This window comes from Nothoprocta perdicaria, unplaced genomic scaffold, assembly GCF_003342845.1.
Source record: "Nothoprocta perdicaria isolate Ctin4 unplaced genomic scaffold, notPer1 scaffold_26, whole genome shotgun sequence".
Taxonomy (NCBI): domain Eukaryota; kingdom Metazoa; phylum Chordata; class Aves; order Tinamiformes; family Tinamidae; genus Nothoprocta; species Nothoprocta perdicaria.
In genome coordinates, this window is record NW_020455488.1 from 4,696,706 (window position 1) to 4,722,826 (window position 26,121).

The window sequence follows — 26,121 nt, forward strand, 5'->3', positions numbered from 1 at the left end:
TATTACCAGGAGCTGTAACGTAGCCCTCTCGACAGGGAGGAATCGTGTTTTAAAGGTCTCTCTCCATGGATCCCTCATGTAGCTAAGGCTTACGAGGGAGCCCTGGGGAGGCGAGTGCCAGGACGCTGCTCCCCTGGGAGCCACTCCAGAGGGATTATGTGGGCAGCAATGCCCTTTGCAGCCTCCGGAGGTTGGGAAGGGCCAAGGCAAGTGGAGAGGAGTTGCGCTGGCTGGTGGGTGATGCCTCCGTGAGCGAGGGAGTTGGATCCCGATGCGGACTCTGTGCCGGGGGAGGAGGTGCCGTTGGGCGCTGCGGCCGAGGTTGCTCCGTGGGGCTGCTTTCTGAGGATGGGGTGGTGTGTGGRGCGAAGGCTTAGTCACGAGGGGAGGGAAGGGAAGCCCTATTCCCCTGGGAAATGGAATATCTGYGACTTGGCCCCGTGCTGCCCTGTCTCTGTTGTGTGCCTGCTCTCTTGCGCTTGCATCCGGGACAGCCCGGGACGTGTTCAGGGAAGGTGGAGGTAGTGAGACATCCCCCACGCAACCAGGCCTGGAGGGTGCTTAAAAATGTGTATGATTCACTGGAAGACACTTGCACCTCTGAGTCACCGCAGGGAGCCAGCGAGCGCTCTGTGCAGCCCGAGGACACACATCAAAGGGAGGCCGTGACTGAGCGTCACCTTCGCGTGCCCCGTCGTGTGGTTTTAGAGAAGCTCAGGAGTTCCTGGGTCTCCCGTCTGCCTTGGGGCCCCAATAATTAGCACGGTTTGCCCGCAGGTTTGCCTCAAGCTGTGATTTGGGACCCTAGAGGGGCTCTCAGGTYCTGATGGGAGCCGCCGAGCCGCTCTTCAGTGCTTCGCTCTCGGCTGCAGCACGGACACAGACCGGCCCCTCYGTACACCTGTATCGTTGGGAAAACACCTCAGGGTTTGGAGAACTGAAAGTTGTTCTGTCGCCYGTGGATTCCCCTCTCGGGTCGCGGCAGCGGGACAGTGGTCTGCAGCCCCAGACCACAAGGGCTTTTTGCCTGAGCTGAAGAGCTTCAAGTGTTCGGCATTAACGCCCAGGCCGGTCCCCACCACGGCTGCCAGATGGAAGGTGATGGTGGCTGCAGAAGGGGGGTCTCTGTGGTTACAAAGACGAGCAGATTTGTGCTCCAAAGCCGCCCAGCTCGTGGTCACCATGGGACTGCCCAGCTGGGGAAACAGCCAGAAAACAGGGAAGAAAACCCTCCTTTCGGGCAGTTTTCACTCGCTGATGTGGCACTGCTGTCACCGCAGCCCGGCCGCCCCACGTCCCCCGGTGTCGTCCTGCCCTCCCGGCCCTGTGCCGAGGGCAGCGTGGAGTTGGCACCGAAATCAAAAGCGGCTTTGAAGCCCTCTGGCTTCTTCAAGTACAAACTAATATTTACCTGTGAGTCTGCTGYGCTCCTGGTTGCTGCTGGACCGGGATTCATGTCCAGCAGTCACCCCACTGGGCGCAGGTCTCCCCTGTGCTCTTCAGTTTGGAGACAGGGAAGGGGGGCACAAGGACAGGAGACAGCTGAAAATGTCTCTCTGTTACTTAAATGTGACTTCTGATGCCGGTGACATTTTCAGCTGATTTTTATGGGTACCTCATGGAAAACTTTTGAAAAACATCTTATTTAGGAACAGTCCTGCCTCCTATGGTGGTTGAAGGGCAGTGTGTTTTGGTACTTTTTTTTTTTTTTTGTGGGCTTTAATCACGTCTTAGTTCAAGTTTTTATTACTCCTGACATTTACATGAAAGTAAGGTGCTGTTGACCTCAGCTGCTCGGTCCGCTTGCTTTTCCCGGCCCCTCTCCACGTGCTGCCTGCTGGATTTCCACACGAGCAGTGGCAAGGATAAAGCCTCGGCAGGAAGGTAAGARCGAGGGTAGCACGAAGCTGATGGGCGTTTGGGAGAGCCCTTTCCATGCCCCTGCACGACCCTGTGCCATATCGTGCATTAGTCAGAGCACAGCGCCCAGAGCGCRCGTCCTTGCAGGCACGGATGACGAAGGCTGGGAGGAAGAGCTCTCAACTCTTTGCTTCCCTGCAAACAGTTGCAACCATTTGCAGTGGCGGGGGGCACAATACTAAGCATTTGCTCCGTTTTTTTCCCCTTTCAAAGTATTTTTGAGGGGAGAAAAATAAGTATTCTGGTGTTATCTGTGATTTGGGAGAGCGGAACGGGACTCGCACGAGCAGGGTAGCTGTCATGGCCAAGCGGACGGCTGCGGGAGCTGCTTGTCCTTGTGGCAAGAAAAGCTGCTTTCAGCTTCCAGGTTTGCCCGAAGAAAAGAAGCTTTCAGGTAGGCTGCACACACGGCTTCCTCTTTTGCAGGTTTTGGTGAGAAAAAGAGGCATTTCAGCTGAAATGTCCTCTCCCTACCTGGTACAAACCGAGAGGCCCTCCAAAGCAAACGAGCCACCCGAGAGTCCCCCACCTCCCCTTGCCCRGCTCCGGCTCCGCAGCCGGGCTGTAAAACCCGATTACGAGAGGAGAAGTTTACAGAGCCGCCCCCGACACGCATGAGCTCTCGCCGAGGCCGGCGGCTCCAGTTTCACTAGTAATCACCGGCATAAGGAACCGTAAAATATTAACTTCCGTGGGCTCTTAATGAGGCGTTCGGCCTCAAATCCGCGGCGCTGCTGGAGCCGGTGACTCATGGTGGAGGAGGCCGGGGCTGGGTGAGGAGCAGCGCGGTCCCYGTGGCCGGGCCCTCCTCGCCCGGCACCTCTTCCCGCCTCGGCATGGGCCGCACGCGAGCCCGGAGGGCTCCGGAGCAGCGGCCGCGCTCGGGAAGTGATTCACAGCCAAGCGATTCATTCACGGGATGCCTGAGCGGGATGGAGGCTGGGAAAGCTCCCCTGGAAAAGGGAGGCTGTTAATTACTCGGAGGATGGGCAGGGGAGGAAGCTGAAGCTTTTGTCAGCGGCTGCGTTTTGTTGGAAGCTGCTCRTGGAATAAGGAGCAGGGCCTCGTCGGGAGCTCCCTGAGCTCTGCTATGGAGCACGTCCCGGAGGAAGCCTCCGGGGAGGGATTTGGGGGGTCTGGGCATTTGTGGGATCAGGTGCCCTYGTTCCTGGTGTACTCTTAATAGGCATGAGCTGTGTGATTAATGATAGATCCCCCTTGCAGGGTAATGGAGAGCAGGTGAAATCAATGGAGGAGCTCAGAAGAAACCGTCCATCTGGGTCTTAAGGACCCGAGTTGCTTTGGAAAGTGGGAGATGGGTACYCTGGAAAACTTCACCCTGGACCTTGTTATGCAGGCGAGGCAGGTACACGCACACATGGCAAACCTTGAAATAGCTGCTTGTCAAATTACAGGAAAAGCAGCAGTATTTTCACTGTATAATAGAGAAAATAACAGCAATGCACCTCAAGCAGCCCGGAGCTGTTCCAAACAGGATAATTGGAGGCTGCAGCACAGCGTATTTTGGGTTCTATCYGCTATAAAATAAACATGTTCTTTGCTCAGGACCACCAGAATGTTTCCATAAGAAATGTTGGCTGAATCCCAGCTTGATAGACTGCACAAACATTTATGTGAGAAGTCAGTTCCAGCCCTGGGTATTTACATGAAGTTTGTGTTGAAGGCACTGGCGATCGGGTATGTTGTGAAGCAGAATCTAAAGTCTTTTTTTCTGTCATTTTTCTGTCAAACTGTCATTTGTTTCAGCGCTGATGATAATGAGCATTATTGCTAGTGTTAGCAGCCAATATATTTGGGGTAAAAATTCTTACTGTGAGACATCCCACCACACGGTGCCTTCGTTTCTGCTCTCCCTTGGTGGCTAGGAAGTGTCTTCGTTCTCTTGCTGCAGTTTTGCTTGGGTTGTATCCACACATGTTGGTAGTTTTCAAGGCTCTCTGCAGCTTTTAGTAAAACTAGGAGTATTTTTTTTTCTCCTAGTATCAAGAAGATGTGTTTTGGGACTAGGTATTTAATATAAATCAGTATAAGCATCGTGACAGCTAATGGAGTAGCTGACATCCCCTGCATGGTTTTCTTTGATGGACTGATAGGAGAATCACRTGCCCCAGTTATTCAGCCCTTGTTGAAATCCTCGTGTTCCGAGTGCCCTGTGTCTCGTGGAGGACCCTCTGAATCTCTTTGGCGTTTCCATCCCTCCGTTTTCTGCTTATGCAACTCCCCTTCCCGCACAAACACCGAGAGCCGTCAGTGTGCCTGGAATCTCCTCCAAGAGAGGAGGCTGCGAGGCCGCCTTGGCCGAGCGCCGTGCTGCTTGGATTTGGGGATTGCAGTTAGTGGCAGGATTCTGGGAAGCGGGGCCGAGCCCGTGCGATAAATGGTTTTCCAAGGAGGCCGAGGCTGCGGCTGCCTCTTCCTCCCCCAGCTCCCTCAGGGCTCACGCGCAAACCAATTTCCATCAGACTGACAAGGATTTGGGCGAATAAACGGAGATGAAGTAAATAAAAGGGCTATCTGCTTAGGAAAAAAGGGTGTAACGTTTGGAGGGTTTGTAAACGTCGCGCTGGGAGTTGCGTTTGTTTCAAAAAAGAATGAAAAAAGGCTCGGAAGTGATACCGTCACTTCTGACCTCACGTTCCACTTCCTTTTTTCTTCAATTTCTACTCATGGCAATTTATTAGTAAATTAATACTAATAAATCGCCACGTTCTTAGCAAAATGTAGCCGATTTACTTCTTGCAGTGACAATAACCGGGCCCGTCCTGCTGCTGGCTGGTTCTGCAGGTGGAGGAGGGTTTCCCCACGTGGGGAGGTGGAGGTTGTGTTTTAGCTCTAGTTTCTGCTGCACTTATTGGAAAAGGTGTCTGTGCAGTAGTGTSTGATGCTTGGGAGTAATTCCCTCCATTCCTTTTGAAATGCAGCGCTGGAAATGTGCATCTCTGTTTGAGAACTGCCCAGCACTGTGCAGGTCCAGGTGCATCTGGACGAGATGGCAGAAATAACAGTATTGGGGAGGCCGGAAGTGAGTTCTTGATGATATAAGCCTTAATCAACCCCTAGGATATATTAGGCCTTCCTGGGGATAAGGAGGGGGAAGGAAATGCGCGSCAGGGCCTCCAAAGTCCCTATTACCACTGCTGTGGGCTAGCAAAAATGAGGAAGTGAGAGAGAAAATGAGCTAAAAACAGAGCGAAAGGGAGCAGCGTTTGCTCCGTAACACCCTGTAGCTGCAGTGAAAGCAGGCGGAGAGATTAGCAAAAAGCAGAGAGGGAAAAGCCGTCGGAGCGTGTCCTCACGTGGCCAAACCAGATCCACGCGGAGCGTTTGGGATAGCGGGAAGCGCGCACGGCGCCGGCGAGGAGGCTTCGCAGGAGCCGCGGTGGACGGACAGTTTATGGTAAACCAATAAAATGTACTTATGTCTGAACCTGAAATTAGACTGAAAAATAGGCTCCCAAGGCACCTGCTAAAGAGCTCAGCGTTCCTGGAATCTGAATAAATGACTCATGCTTTCATAATCTGATGCTGCCATCAGCTCGTGGGCTGTTTCTGCAGCCCTTTGCTGGGGGAAGGGGGTGGCTGCAGAGCTGTAGGAAGGGCTGAGATGCAAACAGGAGGCAAGAGGCCACGGGACACGCTGCTGGATCCCGCCATGCCGGCTCCTTGGCAAAGCCTGGAGACCAGGACGGCATCGGAGGGATCGGGATTGGCCCTGCAGTCCTCTCTGCTCCGGGCCTGGTGGAGCTGGGCCATGGGTTTATACCTAGCTGTAAGGAAATGTGCACCCATAGGGCACGACTGCCCGGGCACGGGGTCCTGGATGAGCCCGTGACATCCTGGTGTCCCCGTCCTGCCCTCGCTGCTCCTGCTGCCACCAGCAGCTCGCCGAGAGACGGTCCCTGCAGCCACAGGAGAGCCGGAGCAGGAAGAGCAAGCGGGACAGGTGAAAGAGGGAGCCCAGCACAAAGTTGTGCCCTTTTATAGAATTAAGGGAGGAATTAACTGCTCTGATGCATTTTTTTTTTAATTTGGGAAGAGTCACTTAACTTCCTTGCTTTGGGTGTAAGCTTCTCCACAGAGCTGTGCTGCAGATTAAGGAGCTGTTTGTTTGTTCTTTTGATCATCTATATATTTAAGTGCTGAGGTAGAGATATTAATTACCAGGCTCCTTGATGGCCGTGCAGTAACGTGCCTTGCAAACCCCAGCTGGACACGGCCACTCCTGCTTCCAGAATAACAGCAGTTAAAGCTGCCCAGAGATGGGAAAAGTGAGTGATGCCGAGCAAACCGAGGGGAAAGGGATGGCAATGGATCAGCTTTTGAGTTACTAATGTGCTGTATGCGCCTTTTTTCTTTGCTTTTTCTTATTCAGTGTTATTCATTTGGCTAGTACTCGGGGAAAGTTGAGATTTTATCCAACTTCTCCGTCAGCCCTGTGGATATTTCTGGTCTCCGGACACAAAAGCCAGATTTTGCTCCGTGAATAAATGCTGCCTTTCCTGGTGCGGCCCAGATGCACGGCCAGTAAGGAACTGCTTAAACTGCTTGCCGTGCTTTGTGCTCAACAGAAAGTCACAGCCCGTGGCCACAGTTCTTAGTAACAGCACTTCAGAGCACACTGGCAAGTTGTTTGTCATGGATTTAAAAAATAGCTTCTGCTCGTGGTTTTTAATAAAGAACTCTCAGAAATGTGTAATTTAGTTCTCCTGATCATTTCTCTTTTCCTTAGCCCTTTTTTTGCACGTGCTATTGCTTATGGTGCAGGTCAGTCCTTAGATTTAGGGTTTTTTTGGTGGGAATGTTTGGTTTTTAAAGAGCATTGAGGCATTTGCTCTCAGGGAGGTCACTTAATGGCAGGTGATCAAAGTGATGGGCCTTGCAAAGAGCAATGTGAAGGTGTGAGAAGAGGGAACACAGGGAAATGAATGTGTGCCTGGATAAATGTTAATATTAGCAGGATTGTTTTCATGGCTGGAAATACCTTATTGCTTATCCCTTTGCATCATTATTGCATTCAACCAACTTCAGCTTTTCTCTTGAAGAGAGCAAGGGGAGGGAGGATGCTGAATAACCATCTCAAAGACAGCTGTAAAGATGCTCAGTGAGGAAAACAAGAAAGAACAAGGGCCCATTTTTAAGCTGTTGTTTTTGTTGTTTTCCCTTTCCTGATTCAGAATCCTACAAATTAAATAAGGAGTTTTAAAAGAAGAAAACATAATGAAGCCTAGAAGTCAAATTCCTGTTATGCAAYGTAATGTTCTCCTGTTTGCAAGGTGCTGGGGTCTCCTTGCGGGTCCTTCCCCTGCTCCACGCGCTCATCCTTCACCATCCCAACGAGGAGCTTGGCCAGGAGCTGCCTGGGAATCCCGCCGGATGCCGAACTGTCTGTTTGCCCCTTTGCAGAGAGGCTGCAGTGTGGGATACAGCGCTCTGGCATGGGGAGAATGCGTGACCCAGAAATAACCGAATAGAAGCAAATACCTGCGTGCTATAAATAATGGCTGCGGGTGTTGTGCGTATTTCAGGACTGCGGAACACTTGCAGCTTCTGGTGCTTCCTGTACCGACAAGTCCCGCGGCGATGGCAGGGATTCCTTYGGGCAGTTGTTTGACGTGCGGCTGTTCCCCTGCTCCCCTAAATCTAGTGTTGCTCGGGAGCAGCGTGTGTGGGTTGTTGGTGCCGCCCCGCCGCTTGTAACGGTGTCGGCAGGAGGTGTGTGCCTCGCTTTGGGAAGAGCGGACTAGGAATAATCACCCGTGTGGGGTGGTTTCGTTCTTCTCGATYGGCTAACAGCACGAAGAACCAAGGAAAATAATTCTGAGCAAAATTTCAATTTTCCTTTTTTTTTCCTTTTCCTGGACAAATTAAAATATATATTTCATTTCAGCAACCTCCTGAAATGTTTTGTTTCACTCGTTAAGAAAAACAAGGGAAGTGAAGTGAAAATGTTGGAAGAAATTGCTTGAGGGCCCTTTCCCTGCAGGAGCTGGGAGCTGAACCCGCCCGGCTGGCTTCCCTGGAAGGTCTGCTGGGAACAGACCATTCTGAGGCAAAGATGGGAATAGGTGGGAAATGGGGCTTCGAATACCAGAACACAAATGAGTCTTTTTGTATTTTCTAGGTTCTGTTTCAGAATGAAACCACGCGCTGCAGCAAGCGCTGCGGCTGCAGGGTGCTCCTTGGTGCTCACCAGCCTCCAGCGGGCAGCTGGATCGATGCCTTGTGGCTTGCTGTAGCTCCTACCACCTCCACATTAGCTTCTTCTCAGAAAACGAACGTACCCACACTAAAGCTGCCTATGAAATAGACACTTCTCTGTTTTCAGAGACCTGAACCTCGTTGCTGCTGCTTCGGGCACCACTAGAACGTGCCGTCTACACACCATGTTGTTCATGTTATATACACGGATGAACGTGGCCAGCAGAGCACGTGCGTTAAGGCCAACCCACGTTGTTCTCCTCCTTATATCTAAGCACATGCATTAAGGCCAGTCTGTGTTATTCTTATATCCCCGCTGCAGGTCCCTGGATGGTCGGCTGCAGGTGTCCCACCGCAAGGGCCTCCCGCACGTCATCTACTGCCGCCTGTGGCGCTGGCCGGACCTCCACAGCCACCATGAGCTGCGCGCCATGGAGATGTGCGAGTTCGCCTTCAACATGAAGAAGGACGAAGTCTGCGTGAACCCCTACCACTACCAAAGAGTGGAGACGCCAGGTACCGCAGCCAAAATCGGGATTCCGAGTGGAAAAAGGCAGCAGGGCTGCAGGGTTAGAACCAAAGTGTTACTGATGACAGTCTCCTGCTATAGGTGCTAGGATAATGTGTAGGTCTGCACTGGGGTGGGGGTTAAATATCACTGAAAAATCAATGAGATCCAAGGCTGTGGTGTTGGCACGTTCCCAACGTGGCACCGTGTGCACGCAGACCCACATGAGTAGCAGATAAAAGCGCCAGCCCTGGCAGTGCTCTGAGTCTTCCAACTACTGATACTCAATTAGTGCTGAACGTACTGTTAAGTTGCAGCGTTTCTGTGAGGAGCTCCCAGCACACTTGGGCTTCCTGTTCTGAAGTTGTCCCGCTGCCTCTGGAAGAGACTTTCATGTGTAGCTGTAGGTTACACAGGAAATCTGTGTATGCCAGCCCAGATCTGCAGAACCAGTCTGGGAAATGCTTGCTAGACCTAACTTGCAGTTACATTTAATGCGAAGTTTCTTTTGAATCTCCTGCTTTTCAAAGCAGAGTTGTTAATTTGGCCATGAAGATGCAAACACCCAGACTAGGTGTGTTCAGATAAGCAAATACTCTCATTCCCAGCTGAGATATGTTAAGAATAGCATCTCCAACTACTGCTCTTATCTCAGGAGAAAATATCAAATTATGTCTCTTGATTAAGGACTTTGCAGTTGCACGTAGTAAGGGTGTTGCTCTAAACTGGTTTCTCTTCATTTCCTAGCGTTTCAGTCGTTTTATTTTGAAGATGTTAATGTATTTTTTTCCCTTTGTGCAGTGCTACCCCCGGTGCTGGTGCCTCGGCACACGGAGATTCCCGCCGAGTTCCCGCCCTTGGACGATTACAGTCATTCTATTCCCGAGAACACTAACTTCCCAGCAGGGATCGAGCCACAGAGCAACTACATTCCAGGTACCGGGTACCTTCCATCCAGCAAGCGGAGGGAAAAGGGACGGTCTGCCCCCTGAATTGGGTGAATTTGTAGAGCTGCAAAGTCTGTGGCTCCATTGCTGCTGTGAAGCTAAGGAGTGGGAACCAGAACCAAAACAGATAAAAGCTGTGAACGTAGCCACACAGCAGTGCTGTTCATAGGTTTGTTTTCTTGCTTTAGATTTGCCTCTTCCCCTCAGTACTGCATACCCAGGATTTACTGGGGATTCTAAAGCAGAATGTTCCTGTAACAAGTTTAGCGTTGAACGAAATTCAGTCATTGGAATTTGGGTAAAATCGTGTAAATTTCCATTGAAATTGAGCTCTTGCAGTTACATTTCTCTTTTACAAGCAGTTTACACCTTATTTGCATGGACGAGCTGTGCAGCTGCACACAGGAGAAGGAGAAAATCTGGATAGAAAACTGCCTACTTGGCAAAAAAATATATCAGACTGCAAATCCCAAGATCTTTTTTCCCCTCCTGTTATTCAGAGATATGCTGTGCCCCTTGTTCCTACTGGCAGCAGCTAGAGGAAGAAAAATAATGCTTTTCTTTTTTGGGGAGGGGGTAATTGTGAATAGCAAACTGAAGGTCTCTGAGAATTATGTTCCGGACTTTGCACATAGTTGCAGTGAYAGTTTGACTCTCTGTGATTCCAGAGACACCCCCTCCAGGCTATTTGAGTGAGGATGGAGAAACCAGTGACCACCAGATGAACCCCAGCATGGATGCAGGTAAGTCATCTTCTGCCATAAAGGGCAGTTTTCTAGGTCATATCAGAGAGACCTTTAACTTTTTTTCGTTGCAGCACTAAAGTTCAGAAGGTGTTTCGAGGTATTTTATCCCCGTAGGAATACAGGTGCAGTCAACCATCTCATGTAAAATATAACCCTATATACTCTGTGCTTTTTTGGTGCATGTTCCTGTTCCTGTTCTCTCCAACATCCATCCTTAGATGTTACTAAGCAGCCTGGAAGAGCAGAGATTCATCTGAGGATGCGGGTTTGCCCTGCAGAGTGACCGTGCATGTGGTTGGCACGTTGTACAGAGGCATTTTTCTGATCATTTAGTTGTTTACTTTGGAAATGACTGCTAGCAGATTGGTTTTAAGGGGTTTTATCCCATCACTGGGCCTATATCCCAGTGAACATTAAAAGCAGAGGTGCTTTCTCATTGCCAAGGAAAGAAGTTGCTTTATATTAGATTTAGAGGCACCTGTCTCGGCGTTCAAGCTAAGCTGTATTGACACTTCAAAATTAAACGTGCGAGTCTGATCTTCCTGGGAGCAGCTGTTTATTAAGCCATCCTGTTGCTCTGAATGGTGTCACTGCTTGTGAGTAGGAATTGCTGAATCCAGCTCTTAATTTCTAAAACTTCTGCTTGAAAAGCAAAAACACGTTTCTTGTTAGAAGGGTTGATGCAAGAGGGATATGCAAATACGTTGCACTTAAAGAAAGAGAGGCAGGCAGAACCTAGTTAAGGCAAATGCTGCACACGAATGTCTTGGTTTCTGTGCACGTCTTTAGCTGTCGAGTATATGTGGGATTCTAAAAGAGGGGTGACTGATTTACAGTCTTTCACCGCAGCGGTACAGATGGAGGAAGGCAGTGTGGGTTGGTTTGTCTACATCAAACATRAGCCTATTGACACAATCCATTTTGGCACAGGCAATTATTGGTGATGTGGTTAGCATCTGGAATGTATAGAGGACCTTTGGGGAAAGAGTGCTGGAATGGGATTGGCCTGGACGATGCTATAAATACCCAATTTGTGTTCTCAAATGCTGCATGTATTCCGTCTGCCTTTCTTACATTCCTTCAGATGTCATGGGCTTCTCACTTTATAGAAAAACAAATTTTAAAGAAGCCCAGCTGGGCTCGGTGCAGGAAGAAAGAAAGAAAGAAAGAAAGAAAGAAAGAAAGAGGATCTGTAGCACTTTTCTGCTCACATGTGTTACCCAGAGACTGTGGAAGCTGCTCTGGACTTCTGGATGCAGTTGCTGTAAAATATGCCCGAAACATGTGGCCCAAATTGAAATGACTGGGGATAAAATTCTGACACTTGTTTACTCAGACCTACATAGCTTGAGCCCGTATTCATTTGTCCTGATGCCAAGTAGTAGCACGTTAAACTTACTGTACACTGTTTGTGTGAATATATTTAATACCTGGATGAGCCCTTACATGTCCAGCTAACTGTCGTCATGGTACTTGTAGTTTTGTAGCTGCATGTGAAAATAAAATGGACATCTGCATGCCTGGTTTTGAAATTTGGTGGGTTAAGACTACGTGGTTGCAGCAGGAAGATGTTCAGATGTATTGCAGACCTAGGAAGCCGATGCAGTAAATGACATGGGTTGTAAGTTCGTGGAGTCCACATCAATGTAATCAACATCAGAGAAGCTGCTGGTGTCACTAAATGAAGTTTAGCTGAGCAAATGGGATACCCTTGCAACAGGCTGAATTTGCTGTATATTTTCCGTTGTGCAGTTACTATATTAACAATTATGTCTTGGTTTTCAGGTTCTCCAAACTTATCACCAAATCCTATGTCTCCAGCACACAATAATCTTGGTAAGCATGTGATCCTGAAAACTGACTATAATTAAGATAGTAATATTTTATTGATGAGGCTATTTCTGAAGGTTGTGCACTTTTGATAAAGTTGTGACCCCTATTGATACTCCTTTCTGCTAATCCTTGTGGCTTGTAGTAGTTCTGTATGAACCAAGTCTGAGCTTACATCACAGAGTTAAGTAAAAAACAAGAAATGGTGGCAGAGGGATACCAGAGAGAATGAGGAAGAATTGCAATTGATGTGACGAGTTTTTGTTTGGTTTTGAAGGGCGCAYAGTAAAATACATATAGGAGCCAAAGTAATAGTAGCTTTTGAAAAAGGCCCTTGCCTTTGAGATACTRTTAGAGGTTTTGTGGCTCTCTCTGAACCTCTGTTACCCTTTCAAGTAGTTCAATAGTTCTGCCCTTTATTTTTGTGCCTGTAGACAAGGAAGACCTGAACTTCACCGGTTCTTTGCTTTCACCCGATATGAATTTGCTCTCAACAGCCAATCCTAAAAAAAAAAAAATAAAACAAAAAAACCCTCATACCCGTCTAACTGCAGGATCAGTTCTCTAAATGCTCATTAAGCCAGCAGACATGGGCCACTTGAGATTACTCTTGAAGAGCCATAAAGGCTGCATATGCTTTTAGCCCTGTCAGAGGGTACTTTGACATTGCTCCAAAATTTGTCAGTCACTGGCTGCCTTGTAGATATCTTGGAGCTGTTGAAGGAGATTTCTTTTCTCCTTTTTAATCCATTACACTCAAGTGTGCAGCTTGGGACTTGGGAATTTCTAGCAGTTCATGTCAGCTTGAAAATAAAAAGCCAATTACAGGCAACAAAACCAACCTGGCGAGTCGCCTGTGGCATCTGCCTTATGCAAGGAGAAAAGGAGTTTCTAGGAAAGAGGCCCCATTGCAAATCACTGCAGCCAGGACTCTGGTTATTAACACATGCTGCTCAGCTGATGGGTCCAGTGGTGCCTGATGTGCTGTGTGGTGACAAAACTCAGTGGGATCAGGCAAAACTTGGTAACCACAAGGAGTCCCTTTGTAATCTAGGGAGCAGACATCGGAAAAATATATTTACTCCTCAACGTTAAAGTGTAACTCTTAAGTTTTACAAACCACGTATTTATTGCCTTTAGGTAAGAACTTCTGCAAAGTAAGAGCCTCTCCATAAAAGCATTACTGTAAATCTTTGCACCTAAGGATGCTGTAAACTCAGTTAAGTGGCACAGATACGGACAGCTGTAACAAGTGGCTCATGAAAACCTTGTCATCATCCGTGCTGCTTGCGCTGCACAACTAAAGCAAGGAGCTGCGTATTGCTTAGAGGAACACAGGTGAAAACACAAGCAGCCCAGGAGCCTTSCAGTGCGACAGTGTCTGAAGACCAGGCTGTGAGAGGAGAACTTGTTCTCTGCAGGTTTGGAGGAGAACCTGCTAGTGGCCGCTGCCCTGCAGGGCTCCTGCCTTTGCTGTGCACTCAACGCTGCAGATACACAGAGCACTTCAGCGGCCAGGGCTGTGCTTGCGTTTGCAGAGGGCTTATCAGGCTTTCTTTGTGTGTTTGTTAAGAAACTTGAGCAGAAATGTGAGGAGCACAGCACTGTACAACACTGGAAAGCTTTCGCAAGCTCTCAGTAGTGGAATGTGGTGTTTTTCTTCGTTTGTTTTGTTTTTTTTTTTCTGTTTTGCAGTCTGCATTAAGAAAATCATGTTGCAGGGCTGCATCCCTCAGATTATTTAAATATAACTACCTAATGCTTTTAAGACAGTTTACTTAGTGTAGGCTGAACTTTGGCCTTATGTCCCATGGCCAAAATGTCCCATGTTCCCCCAAATTGCARAGGTGATAAGACTGTTTAGGACAACAGGCACAAGGTTTGCTCGAGCTGCTGGATTTCAGTGTAAGACTGTGAAAGGGGAGGGAAGAAACGCAGGGAATTTCAATTCGTCTTATTCACAGACACAAAGCGTGCTGCAAGGTAACGTATTGGAAACGGCCTTTTCTCTTTCCTCCTTTCAGCGGCTGTGTTTGATTTGGAAGCARTCTAGTTTGGGTCCAAACTTTCAGTTGTCAGGCGCAGGCTTGAAATGGAAGCTATAAATACCCAGTGAGCTCTTTGCATTACTTCCATTCGGGCTGGAAAAAACACAGCAAACAAGCGAGAATGAGGGCGGCCTTGGCGGGAGCCGCCGTGGCCGGGGGCCAGGCGCAGCGCTCCGGGATGCTCCTTGCGGAGCGGGGCGGCCCTTGGAAACCCGCTGGCCCCCTTTGCTTGACGCAGAAGCTCTTGAGGAGAACGGGAAAAGCGCGTGGGGACCCCGTGGTGCAGCCCTTGGTCAGCTCCCGTGGGGAAAGGCTRTTTGCGAAGCCGGAGGAGAGGGCCCTTCTCAAAGCAGGGAGCGTGGACGCCTCTCAGCTCCAACTCCTGCCTCACAAACCAAAAAAATAATGCAGGAGGCTCTGACACAGCTGTAGAACAAGTAGTAAACTGCTAATACACATTGTGTATCAAAAATTTGAGTTAAAACTGGGGTAGCAACTGCTCTTATCCCTCGGCGCGCGCTGTAGCACGTGCAAAACGCGCGGCRTTTGTGCAGATCCGAGCAGATCGTGCTGGTGTCTCGTGGGGAAGCGGCAGCCTGGCCAGCGTGCTGGTATTCAAGGGGCACTTACTCACGTTGCACAACTCCCATGCGTGTGGCGTGATAAGGACCCGTTGGCACGAGGAAAATCGGGGCTTGTGGAAGCAGAGCTGCAGTGAGTCAGGGCTGGAACGCCCTGGCAGAACTGCGGGGAAGACTCGGGCAGGGTTTACTTGAGCTTGATGTATTACGTTTGAGTCGATTATGTCGGCCCGCTGGGTACACAGCTACGTTGGCCTACTTTTTCCCAAGCAGTAAATTCATAAAATTCCAAATGAATGTTCAGGAGGCAACTAATACAACATGAGAGCTAACTCACCCGTTCCAGCCTGAGCCTGAGACTACAATTCACAGGAGAAGCAGCTGCATGAAAAGCTTAGCTGCGTTTTTTAGAGGCGAACAGTGAGATTTGTTGGCTTGTGTCTTTCCTCAAGYTGCAAATTAAGCTGGAAGGGAAATTTCCGTGGACCTTTCAGTGAGGTATCCCCAGCTTCCTTGAGCCCAACCCAGCRGAGGGGGTTGCGCAAGGGAAGGACTTTGAGAGTGTAGAGATCAACAGAGGCCTCGGGGCTTTTATAACTTGGACAGCACCGACGTGAGGCCGTTACTGAAAAGGATCAGGGTTGCTTTGTGTTTGCGGGAGCTGAACAGCCTCTCACGAGCAGCGACATCTGATCCGTGCAGCTCTTGCTGAGCCCCTGTGCGGAGCACGCGGGGCTGCTCTGCGCCCAGCATCGGTCCTGCTCTATGGGAGAGRAATGCAAAGACGAAAAGGGAAAAACACAAAGCAAACGTGTGACTCCTGGACATGTTCACCAACATCTCTGTGTATTGGAGAGGGACTGGTTTTTGGCTCTAAAAATTGCTTAAAATATGAAGAAATGACAGCTACACCTTGACACGGTGTTGATTCCTGTCCCACCGAGCTCCGGGTGGTGATGGTTTTGGAGGGGAGGCTGCTCCTTTGCTTCTCTTGCGGGTGCTGAGCCTGGCTCATGGAGCACTTAGCACTTAGCTTGGTCTGCCTGTCCCTTCCTCTGCTCAGCAGGTCACAGGGCACCATCTAACGCAGCCTTTCCAAGAATATCTGACACGTGAGCCTCCCTGCTCTGAAATCAGCAGTAAAACCCTCATTGGTTTCAGTTAAATCACTTAAAGCCTCTTGACTGTCCCATTTTCATGCATGCAAAGTGTCCTCTTCSTGAGACTGCCTCCATTTAAATGAGTTTGATGCCACTGTTGTGCAACATGGTGCGTATTGCAAATAACTACTGGTTTCTGCAATGCTAGAGGGACGTGACAGAGCCAGGGAGAGCCAAAGTTGAATTGCTGGCTGCTTTGCTATAAGTGCCCCAAATCAGCGTTCCCCAGACCGGTGTTGTGGCCTGCTCTTTCCCTCCTCCTCTCTTCTTTGCTCTTTTTAAGGTACTGGCTGCCTAAAAATGTCATTGAAAAGCAGAGTTTATTTTTGGGGTTTTCTCCGAGTATGGTTGAGTGGACACCCCTCTTACTAGAGTGGACACCCCTCTTACTAGGTGACTGATACCTGACTCTGTGATCTGGGAGCTCTGGGAGTGATCAGACTTTCTATCTGCAGTCCATTAAAATCTGTCGAGTAATTAAAGCCTGGTGCTTAAAGAAAGCCCAAGAAATGGAGCAAAGCCCTATTCCAAAGCAGGCTCCTTTCCCGTGCCCATCTCTCCTCCWTCCCTTTCCACGTGGTTCATTTTGCTCCTCTCTCTGTGCAGATCTGCAGCCCGTCACCTACTGCGAGCCGGCCTTCTGGTGCTCCATATCGTACTACGAGCTCAACCAGCGCGTGGGAGAGACGTTCCACGCCTCCCAGCCCTCCATGACCGTGGATGGCTTCACCGACCCCTCGAATTCCGAGCGCTTCTGCCTCGGGCTGCTCTCCAACGTGAACAGGAACGCGGCGGTGGAGCTCACCCGGCGGCACATCGGTAATTCCTGCCTCCCGCTGTTGGTTGGGGCTGYCGAGGGGCAAGGGAAGTTCTGCACGTGGAGCCTCTTAGTTACCAACAGCCATCGAGCTTGGTTCGTTTTACAGCTGCGACACTTGAGTGTCTGCTGTCGTTGCAGGCTCATCTTCCATAGAGAATTCATTTTCATAAAAGTGGAGTAAGGAAGACGCTTAAGGAATACTGAAATTGTTGCATATAATGGAGATGGACGGAATTTAAGCTTTTACATGCACTTTTCGGAGCTTTATTTGGGTGGCTGCGAATGGAAGTGTGGTTTTTCTGTTTTCCCTTCTGCACTATTTTATTTTTTAACTGAYTCATCACAGAAACTTAGCTGATTGATTTTTCACCTCAGTTCCTCCTCCTCCTTATTCTGCAAGCTAGGACTCAATTTTGTTCTCGATTGAACTCCCAGACATATGTAATTTTAATGAGAGGCAAAAGTGCATAAGCTTTGCTTTATTTTCTGCTAACTCCCATCCAAAAACCATCCTGTCTTTTGTCTTGATTTTGTTCTCCCTTGTGCTCTTCTTAGACAGCTGAACTTTTTTACAGGAGGATCTTTTCTTGTTTGTTACTAAAATGATTTATAATGGGGAAAAAAAAAAAAGAGAGAGAGAGAATCTGAAATCAGACCTTAAATTCAGCAGATTTCTTATGCTGCATGGAAGAAAGAATGCAGGATTTGTAAATAGCAAAGTAMGACCACAACAGAGGTTTATTTGAGTAACAAAGACAAATTCCTGAAATTTGTTTCTTTATTAACAGAGATTTTAACGATTTGTAGGAACTTATATGGGAAATGTATGTTTGTCCTTGTGTACACGTGTAATCTCAAGCAAGAGACAACTGTTTGAAAATGTTGCATAACTTCATTCCCATTCAGTAAGTAAATAAATAAACAGTTGCATCCAGCTGGGATGACTTTCGGAGCAGGCTGGAAATGGTGCGTTAASTGATAGAAGGTTCATATGGAAAATAGCAGGGGCGCCTCTGCTTGGAAGAAGCAGTTGCAGTCTCTGCTTTGGGAGATCTCGCCGGAGCAAAGGTCCTTTATATCTTAACCTCTTTATAAATTTGGCAGGCACAAGTTTTAAACTAACCCCAAACGGTGCCGTGTGTTTCCTTAGGAAGAGGAGTGAGACTCTACTACATCGGCGGGGAGGTGTTTGCCGAGTGCCTTAGTGACAGTGCCATCTTCGTGCAGTCCCCCAACTGCAACCAGCGCTACGGCTGGCACCCCGCAACCGTCTGCAAGATCCCGCCAGGTAAGGGGCACCCCCGGGCCCGCACGGCCCCTGCCCGTGGAAAACACAGCCCTGCTATGGACCGGGAGCTGCTCCTCAAGGCAGGCTTGGATTTGCTCTCCTCTGTTCCGGGCAGCTGCCAGAAACTCTGTTTAATGCAAATAAAAGGATTTGTCAGCTTGAGCAGGACCTGGCTTTGGCATGAAGGATAACAGAATGGAAAAGGAGGATGTTACGTGCTCTCCAGCAAGCGTTTGCCCCCTAGGTGCAGCGTTTTATCAGYCCCGTTATTGCAGACCGAGTATTAATTACTTGGTAAATATCTTCATAATTATGTTTGTACCTTTAAGTGAAAGAAGATATGTAAGAAACCTTTGTTAATTTAAATTCACCAATAATCGTTTTAAATATTTTTTTTTCTGCCCCATGGTAATGCTTTTTCCCCTTTTATGAATGAGTTTTTTTCTAGAGAAATCACATCTTCAGCACATTTTCGGTGTTGTCCTGGTTACAGCACACACATGTCTGAAGTATGCTCAAAGTTTACAAGGAAATTTATTGCATCTGTCTAGGAAAAAAATACTTCTATGTTGGATACATGCAGGAATTAGTATGAGAGGAGGCCTTTCACTAGGGAATTTAGCTGGGCTTACGAAAGCTAATGCCTTACAGCTAAAAGTAGGTATATATTTAAAAAACAAGCATTTTTATGTAGAAATATTGGAATAACGATTGTCCCTCTTGAGAGGAGAGATCTGTGCACTTCCAGCTCCGGCCCATCTGAATGGGTTTCCTTCCTCAGAGGCAGTTGCCAGTGCTGCAAACATGACTTAATTCTGCAGCCACATCACAGGAGTCCACCCTGGCTAGAGTCAACATCTGAAGACATAAACAACCCACAGTCCCGCTGCAGATTCATGGGAGGGAGGCACTTTTCTTGGACTGCAGCTCTCCCCTCTTCGCCACAGTCTGCTCAGATTCTTCTTCAGATGATCTTTGCTGGGTTTGAAGTAGTCTCTTCATGCCCATGTTGACAGGAGCTAGTTTTCCCTCTCCTCTCATGCACAAGAGACCTCTCCCTGCGCAGTCCTGCAAATCTGAGCTGCCTTCCTTGCTCTTGTCCTTCCCGTTTGCCCCCCGACACTGCAGCGTGGGTGACACGTCTTGGAWCCCTCTGCAGGATACAGGGCTCCTGGGCTGAGCTCCTGCAGGTCACAGGGACGGGCAGCCGATCCTGCAGCTGCAGAGCTCTCGGATGCAGCTTTGCTGCACGCGGTCCGAGCCGGAACAGGGGGCCAGCCCAGCAGAATGTGCCCAGAAATCATTTCTAAATAAAAAAGTACAGCTCGTCGCAGTCCAAGCGGTTGTTTTTCAGACTCGGCCCATATGTAATCCCAAATGAGCGCGAGTTCTGTGCCAAGTCTTGGGATTTAACTGGTTTCTGGTTATCTGGGAGAAGGCAAGCGTAGCARCAACTTCTTTTGAGAGAGGGATTTCTATATGATTTTATTTATTTTACCCCTTAGGAAAGTGATTAGATTTCACCTTTACAGCCTAAAAACAGCAGAGGGTTTTTCTCGGTCTTTGAGCTTGGACTAAACACTGGGGGAAAATCTCATTTTTAATGGAAAACTCTTTGTCCCATGGTGGTGGAATGAGGAATGCAGCAGCAGCAGCAGCTCTGCCGGCAGCCTTGGAGCCCTCATTCCTACCTGGCTGCTGCCTGGCCAGGGGCAGCGTCACCTCAAAACTTCTCCATTTCTKCTGGTGGGGACCAYGTAGCCCTGGCACCGGCCAGTTCCKCTTCTAGGTTTGTGCCCTCCTTTATTCGAGGCTCTGCTGCAGCTGCCGTTGCCGAGCGCTGTGGTTACAGCAAGACTGTAGCAAGACAATGTGAAGGAAATGTTTGTGATGGAGGTAGAAGGAGGTTCCACGAGCGGATCCTGAGTCTGGTCTTGTAAACAGCAGGAGTGCAGGAGCCCTGGCATTCATCACTCTGTGTCCTGTAATGTGTTTTTGTCCCTTTCAGCATATGGAAATGTGGCAATTTTAATTCCTTTTCTGCAACGCTGCGTTTAAGCAATCTGTCTATATTATCACATGGTTTAGGGACATGGGAAAGCAGCGCTGAGGTTCTTTCCATTCGCAGAAAGCAGCCTGATTTCCTCATCTGGTGAAGCTGCAGCCTCGCCTTTTCTCGTCTCCTTTTCTCGCAGGCTGCAACCTGAAGATTTTTAACAACCAGGAGTTCGCCGCCCTCTTGGCGCAGTCAGTGAACCAGGGCTTCGAGGCCGTGTACCAGCTCACCAGGATGTGCACGATCCGCATGAGCTTCGTCAAGGGCTGGGGAGCGGAGTACAGGTCAGGCCTGGCGCCGGCCGCGCGTCTCGCRGCCCCGTCCGGGCTCTGCACGGCTGCTTTGCTCCCCTTTCAGCAGAGGGGCAATTAGCAGAGCGCTTTTTAATACTGCAGGGATACTGCTCCGCACGGAGCCGGCGCCCGGAGCCCCGGGAAGCTCTGGGGGCGGCTTTTCCGAAGGGCCGCGGCGGGAGGGTGGGATGGTCTGGATGGAGCTGGGGGAGGTGGCAGCCCCCGTGGGATACCTTTGGATGCTCCCTTGTGGCTCCCAGGAGGCCGGAGCCTCCCGCTCCGAGCTGCTCCCGTGGGAAAGGCGGCCTCCAAAGGAGGCTGTTTCCAGGCTCCCTCTCTGCCTCCCCAACCCTCCTGCTGCTCCACAAGAGCAGAGCTGCCTCCTGCCTGCACCGGGCTCCAAGGAGCAGGAGTAGGAGGCTCCCCGGCCTCTTCCCCAGCGCCGCCTCCCTCCTCTTCCTCCCGGCTCCGGGGGGAGTTGTACCAGGGGGAGCACAAAGGGGAAAGGCCGTCGTTTTGGTGGGGTTTGTGTGTTTTTAACAAAGTCGCAGCATTGGCCAAAAGCCCAGAGGGGCGAGACCACATCCCCTGGTGCAGCGARCACCACTCTTGTCTAAGGCAGGAGGACGCTCGGGTGGCTGTAAAACCTCTTYCCACTTGGGAAATGCTGTCAGCGACACCTGAATTCCGTGTTTTCCCCCCGGCAGGAGGCAGACAGTGACCAGCACTCCCTGCTGGATCGAGCTGCACCTCAACGGGCCCTTGCAGTGGCTGGACAAGGTCCTCACGCAGATGGGCTCCCCCAGCATCCGCTGCTCCAGCGTCTCCTAAGGCAGCGGCTCCCGGGGCAGCTGCCAGGGCACAAGGACTCCGGGAGAAGGGAATCGGCTTCGCCCTTGGCCAGACACGTAATAAATTCCCCGTTACTGGAGTGATGAGGAGGGGAAAAAAAAAAAGATTCTGCTGAAAAAAAACTGGGGTTTCTCTGTTTTGTTTTGGTTTTTCGTTTGTTTTTGGACTCCACGCCCATTGAAGCCACTTCACAGGAACTCTTAGCACTTTGGTTGCGATGCCGTTAGACTTGGATGCCAAGGTGGATAACGGTAAAACAAGGAGTAGAGCCCGTGGATGGAGGGCAGCGCGAGCCCAGGCTGCTCCGGGCGCCGCTCCTGCAGCATTCCCAGAGGGCGGATACATGGAGATGAGTCCTGTGCGTTCAGCAGCGCCATCCGCCACCGTCCTCTCCGTGCTCCAGGGCAGAAAGGAAGCRCCCAAAGCACCTGCCAGAGCCCCTTCCCCAGGGATGTTCCCAGGAGGATGGAGCCTCCTGGGACAGGGACCYGTGGCCGAGATCCCCGTCGCGCCGGGGATGCGGCCGGACAGCTCCCGCCGGACACGGCGCCTTCCTTCCCGTGCGGCCCCGTGGCGGTAACAACACCAGCTTCCCAGGCTGTTTTTCCCAACACATCGGATGGTTTTTGCCGCTTCCCAGAGCTCAGGGCAGCGGCCSGGCCCGCGCGGCGCCCTCGCAAAGCGCCGCTGCCTCCACGGTCCCGCGCGGACACCCACGACCGTCGTGAACCAGGACATCTCGGAGACGAAACCTCTGTTGGAAAACTGGTTTCAGCTGATTAAAATACCCTGAGAGGTGTTTTTGCCTGGAGAAATTGGGAGAGTGTATTTACATGTATTATAAAATGTTCCTTTTAAATATACATGCTCCAGACTGTTTAATAGGTTTTTCCCTGCAGCAACTGTCATGACAAACAGCTTCCACAACTGGAAAAAAAACCCCACCCCCAACTAGCACTTGTTTTTATGGTTCAAATTTGCCAAATAAGTCTGCTACCTTTGTCAGTGCTATCCAGTTATCTGCTCTTTATATCTGTGTTAAACGTCATGTGCATTTGTGCCAAAATAGGAGGGGACGGGGAGAAAATGCTAATCAGAATTTCCTATGGAAATCTTCCTTTTTGTTAATGTAAAGGACAGACACGCGAGCTGGGTCCGGCTCCGGCTGTGCTGCTCGTGGCAGGGCCTCCTGCTCGGGCTTTAGTCCCATGTTTCGTGCTCCCAGGCGCTGGAATTCCCACCGTCCCAGTGCTCCGCTCCCTTCGGCAGGACCTGTGCACCTGGATCCGAGATGTCACCAACGTCCATAGATGATGGAAGGTCCATGGATGAGGGACAGTCCATGGATGATGCTTTGTCTGAGACACCTACATGCTGAGGAGGACTTTGGCCGTCGCGCTCCTGAGCTCCCTGAGCTGGATATCTTCCCGTGGGATTTTCCCTGGAGCTTGCACAGCGCGTCGAGGCTGCTGTTGGAGCACGGGAGGTTCTCCAGGATCGTCTTCGTTTCTGCACAGTGTCAGGGCYCAGTTGAGGCTCTGAGGTGCGGACTTGTGCAGCAGGAGCCTCTCYGTAAATGCTCCTTTGTGGCCGCTTCGGAAGTAGCTCTGACTGCCGCCCTGATGGATTTGGGAAATGCCCCACACAGGGGGTCCCAACAAAGCCCAGGCCTGGCTTTTGTGGAAAGCTCTGCCTCGCGGCTCTGCTCAGAAGGAAAAGGCACCGTGTGAAAGCGGCCCGGGTTCCTCCCCGCTTGTTTAAGGGGCTGTTTTTGTTATCTCCGAGCGGTGCCGACCCCGCGCTCCGAGCTGGAATGGGCTTCAACRCGGAGCCCCGGCGGGATCGGGGCTCATTGAGCCCCTCCAGCAGCCGACTGTGATTCCCCATAGACGGGCAGACTCTCCCCTCAGCATGCCCTAAGGAAAAGGGCACCAGATGGAAAACGCGGCCCGTCTAGATCAGCCGCAGAGGAGCTTGTCCCCACTGGCATGGTAATTCCCGCTCCTCCCCCTCGCCCGTTGCCTTTTCACCAACTCACGGAAGTTTCAGGGTTTCCTGGGTTGCGTCAAGTCCGATGGAAAGTCCTGGGCCGAGCCGATCCCGGACACGGAGCCYAGGGCTGATCCCGGAGCTCGGAGCCAAACCTGGAGCCCAGAGCTGATCCCGGAGCCAACCCTGGACATGGAGCCTGGAGCTGATCCCAGAGCTCGGAGCCAAACCTGGAGCCYAGGGCTGATCCCGGAGCTCGGAGCCGATCCCGCACACGTCACAGTCAGGCCGAGGGGACACCGTGGCTGCCGCTTCCTTTTCCAAACCGTTTTCCAAGTAGCTTTGAATGTAGCACCAATGTACATCACGGCCTGCCCGGCTCGGCCTGCGTCTCCACGTGGGAACATCCTCTCGTTCTCGGCGGGACCGACTGGGATTTCGTACGTTTTTGTTACTGTCACTAGCAGGAACTCGGGCTCTGTTTACCCGGCGCAGCCGCACGCGAGGGCCTGGCTGCTGGCAGATGATACTGATGGCCTTGTGGTTTTGAATGACTGTGGTGATTACTTCTTTTTTGTATTATTATTATTAACGTATTGAACTGAATTGCAGCGTGTATTTTGTGGTGAGGCTCAGAAGTCATCCAGTGGTGCCGGGGTGATGCCAGGGCTCCACGTGCCCRTGTCCCCAGGTGGAGAAACGGGATCACATCGGATGTCTGCAGAGCTCCGGCTGCTGGACCCTGCGCCTTGACCAAGCACGGAGCAAAATGCGACCGAATCCCTCAGCTGGAGCACGAGGAACATGAGGAGCATCCGGGGCCTCGAGCAGCGGGTGTTGGCGCCTGAGCCTTGTGCTCCCTGTGGAATGGGAAGAGCGGCGGGAGCAGCGGGAGCGCCACTCGCTGAAGGACTTGGCCACGCCACCAAACCCCGTGAGCTCTCCCAGTTCTCCAAGGTACTGGATGGGTAGGAGGAACGGAGGATCCCAAATAAGCTGGTAAAGCTAGAATGAGAAATAATTAGGCTCTATATAGTAGTCGGTTGAGCGGTATGGTTAAGAAATTCCATATACTTCTTTTTTTTATTATTATGTACATGCTTTTATATTTATGTTGTCTTTCTGAATACTCAGATGAATCAAATATTTAATTTTTCCCGGGGAAGGATTCAGAGTCTTAAATCTTTCACACGTTCCTTTCTGGTGACTGCTGGAACCAGGAGGGCGCTGGGCTGAGAACAGGAGCCTCGTGGCAGCCGTGGGGCAGGACGAGCCCCGCGGTGGCCCCGTGCCCAAGTCGCTGCCGCGTGTCCTCGTCACCARCCCGGTTCCCCATGGGCCCGGGGATGTTCCCAGCGGTCCGTTGGGATTCCGGAACAACCCAAGGAGGTTTTAGGAAGAACAGACGCTGTTTGTGCAGCGCGGGTTGTGGTTTGTTGCCTGTCTCCTGCAGCGCGGCCGCCGGAGCCGCCAGCCCTCGCCCTCCGGACGGCCGCCGGCGAGCGCCTTCCCTCGCGCCTCGGCCTCCTCTGTGTTCAGCGGCTCTGGCTTCTTACGCATTAGTCACCTCTCTTGTTACTAAAGGCCTGTACTATGTATGCCCTCTTATATATGTGAAACTGTAAGTTCTATTTTTGCCATTTTAATAAACTTTGATTCAAAAACTCATGAGCAAGTTGGGATATTGTAAAAGTAGACCCCCAGAACTGCTGCAAACTCAAAACTCCAAGACCCAAAACCTCATGCAAACTCCAAGCACTTGGAGCTTTGGAAACCAGAAATGAGAAGCTGATGCAAAATACAGGGTTGGTAATGAGAAGAACACAGAAGCCTTGTCCGAGGAACCYCCCTCGGGGGGCAAAGGCCGGGCCAGGAAGGTGGGTCTGTCCTGGCAGGAAGGTCCTGGTGTGAGGAGGCCCTGGCCAGGACGGGGCCTGGCGGTGACAGCGAGATACCGGCCTGGCCCTGGGAACGACCCGCTCACGGATGGGCCATTCTGAAACCAGGGAATGAGGACGRGCCGCGCGCGCCGGGGCAGGGAGCTCCGGTGCCCTTCTGCTCTCTGAGCAGTTGTGTTGAAGTCAGAACGCTCTGCCGAGGGGCTGCTCTCCGTTAACAACACAGCTGCCATCCCTTCTCCTTGCGCTTTCTTGCAGAAACAGCAGCCAGAGAGGAATTCTTGCTGTTTGCATGAAGCCCTGTAGCGTTGTCCTTCAAAGCGTGTCTTAAAATGAGTTAGGGCTTCCAGGCAGGCCGGGCTTTGCTGTAGCCATCCTGCCTTGGAGCAGCCGCTTCCTGCAGCCCGGTGCCCAGCTCTCGGCGCAGAGCCCGGCTCAGCGCTGCGCGCTCAGACTAGGCAGAGCCAACGGGCCCAAACGGCGACGCAGACTTTATGCCAACACAGGGCTTGTTGCTGTCATTAAGCATAGCTGGGGTGTAAGTCAAAGAGAAGCTTTTCCAGGCCCCTTTATTCATTCCTGTAACATCCATTTTTGTTAACAAATTCTATAGGCAAAACCAAAGCCTCTCCTCCCAAAATAATCAACCACTAGCAAAGCAAACTGATTTAGAAACACAGTATGACAATCTGTAAGGATCACTGAAACTTCTTCCCACTGTATTGTAGCCACAGCTCTTATTTTGATGAATAATGCTTTTTTAAAGCCTAAAACACATCTACTCACAAGATACAAACTTAAAACAACCGGTTTCCAGGAGCTGTTAGTACCTAAGTGAGATCTGCACCAAAAATTTGCACAGATGCTTGGCCAGTGTGAGRTGAAGGCAGCTCGGATGCCTTCACCTGCTCTAGCTGCTGGTATCTTGCAAAAAAGCAGCAAAGAGGTTAAATTTAACTTGTATAA

General features: G+C 50.6%; 1 protein-coding gene across 1 annotated transcript in view; it reads left to right on the top strand.

Annotated features, from left to right (window-relative positions):
* SMAD3 (SMAD family member 3) overlaps window positions 1–24,549 on the top strand; it is a 50,959-nt gene extending 26,410 nt beyond the window's left edge. Inside the window, exons 2-9 of the mRNA XM_026040536.1 lie at window positions 8,462–8,655; window positions 9,449–9,583; window positions 10,263–10,337; window positions 12,126–12,176; window positions 16,566–16,778; window positions 17,930–18,067; window positions 20,263–20,407; window positions 21,124–24,549. Of these exons, the coding sequence (XP_025896321.1) occupies window positions 8,462–8,655; window positions 9,449–9,583; window positions 10,263–10,337; window positions 12,126–12,176; window positions 16,566–16,778; window positions 17,930–18,067; window positions 20,263–20,407; window positions 21,124–21,247 (1,075 nt within the window). The 3' untranslated portion in view covers window positions 21,248–24,549. The remainder of the gene's footprint in view (window positions 1–8,461; window positions 8,656–9,448; window positions 9,584–10,262; window positions 10,338–12,125; window positions 12,177–16,565; window positions 16,779–17,929; window positions 18,068–20,262; window positions 20,408–21,123) is intronic.
* The last annotated feature ends 1,572 nt before the right edge of the window (window positions 24,550–26,121 follow it).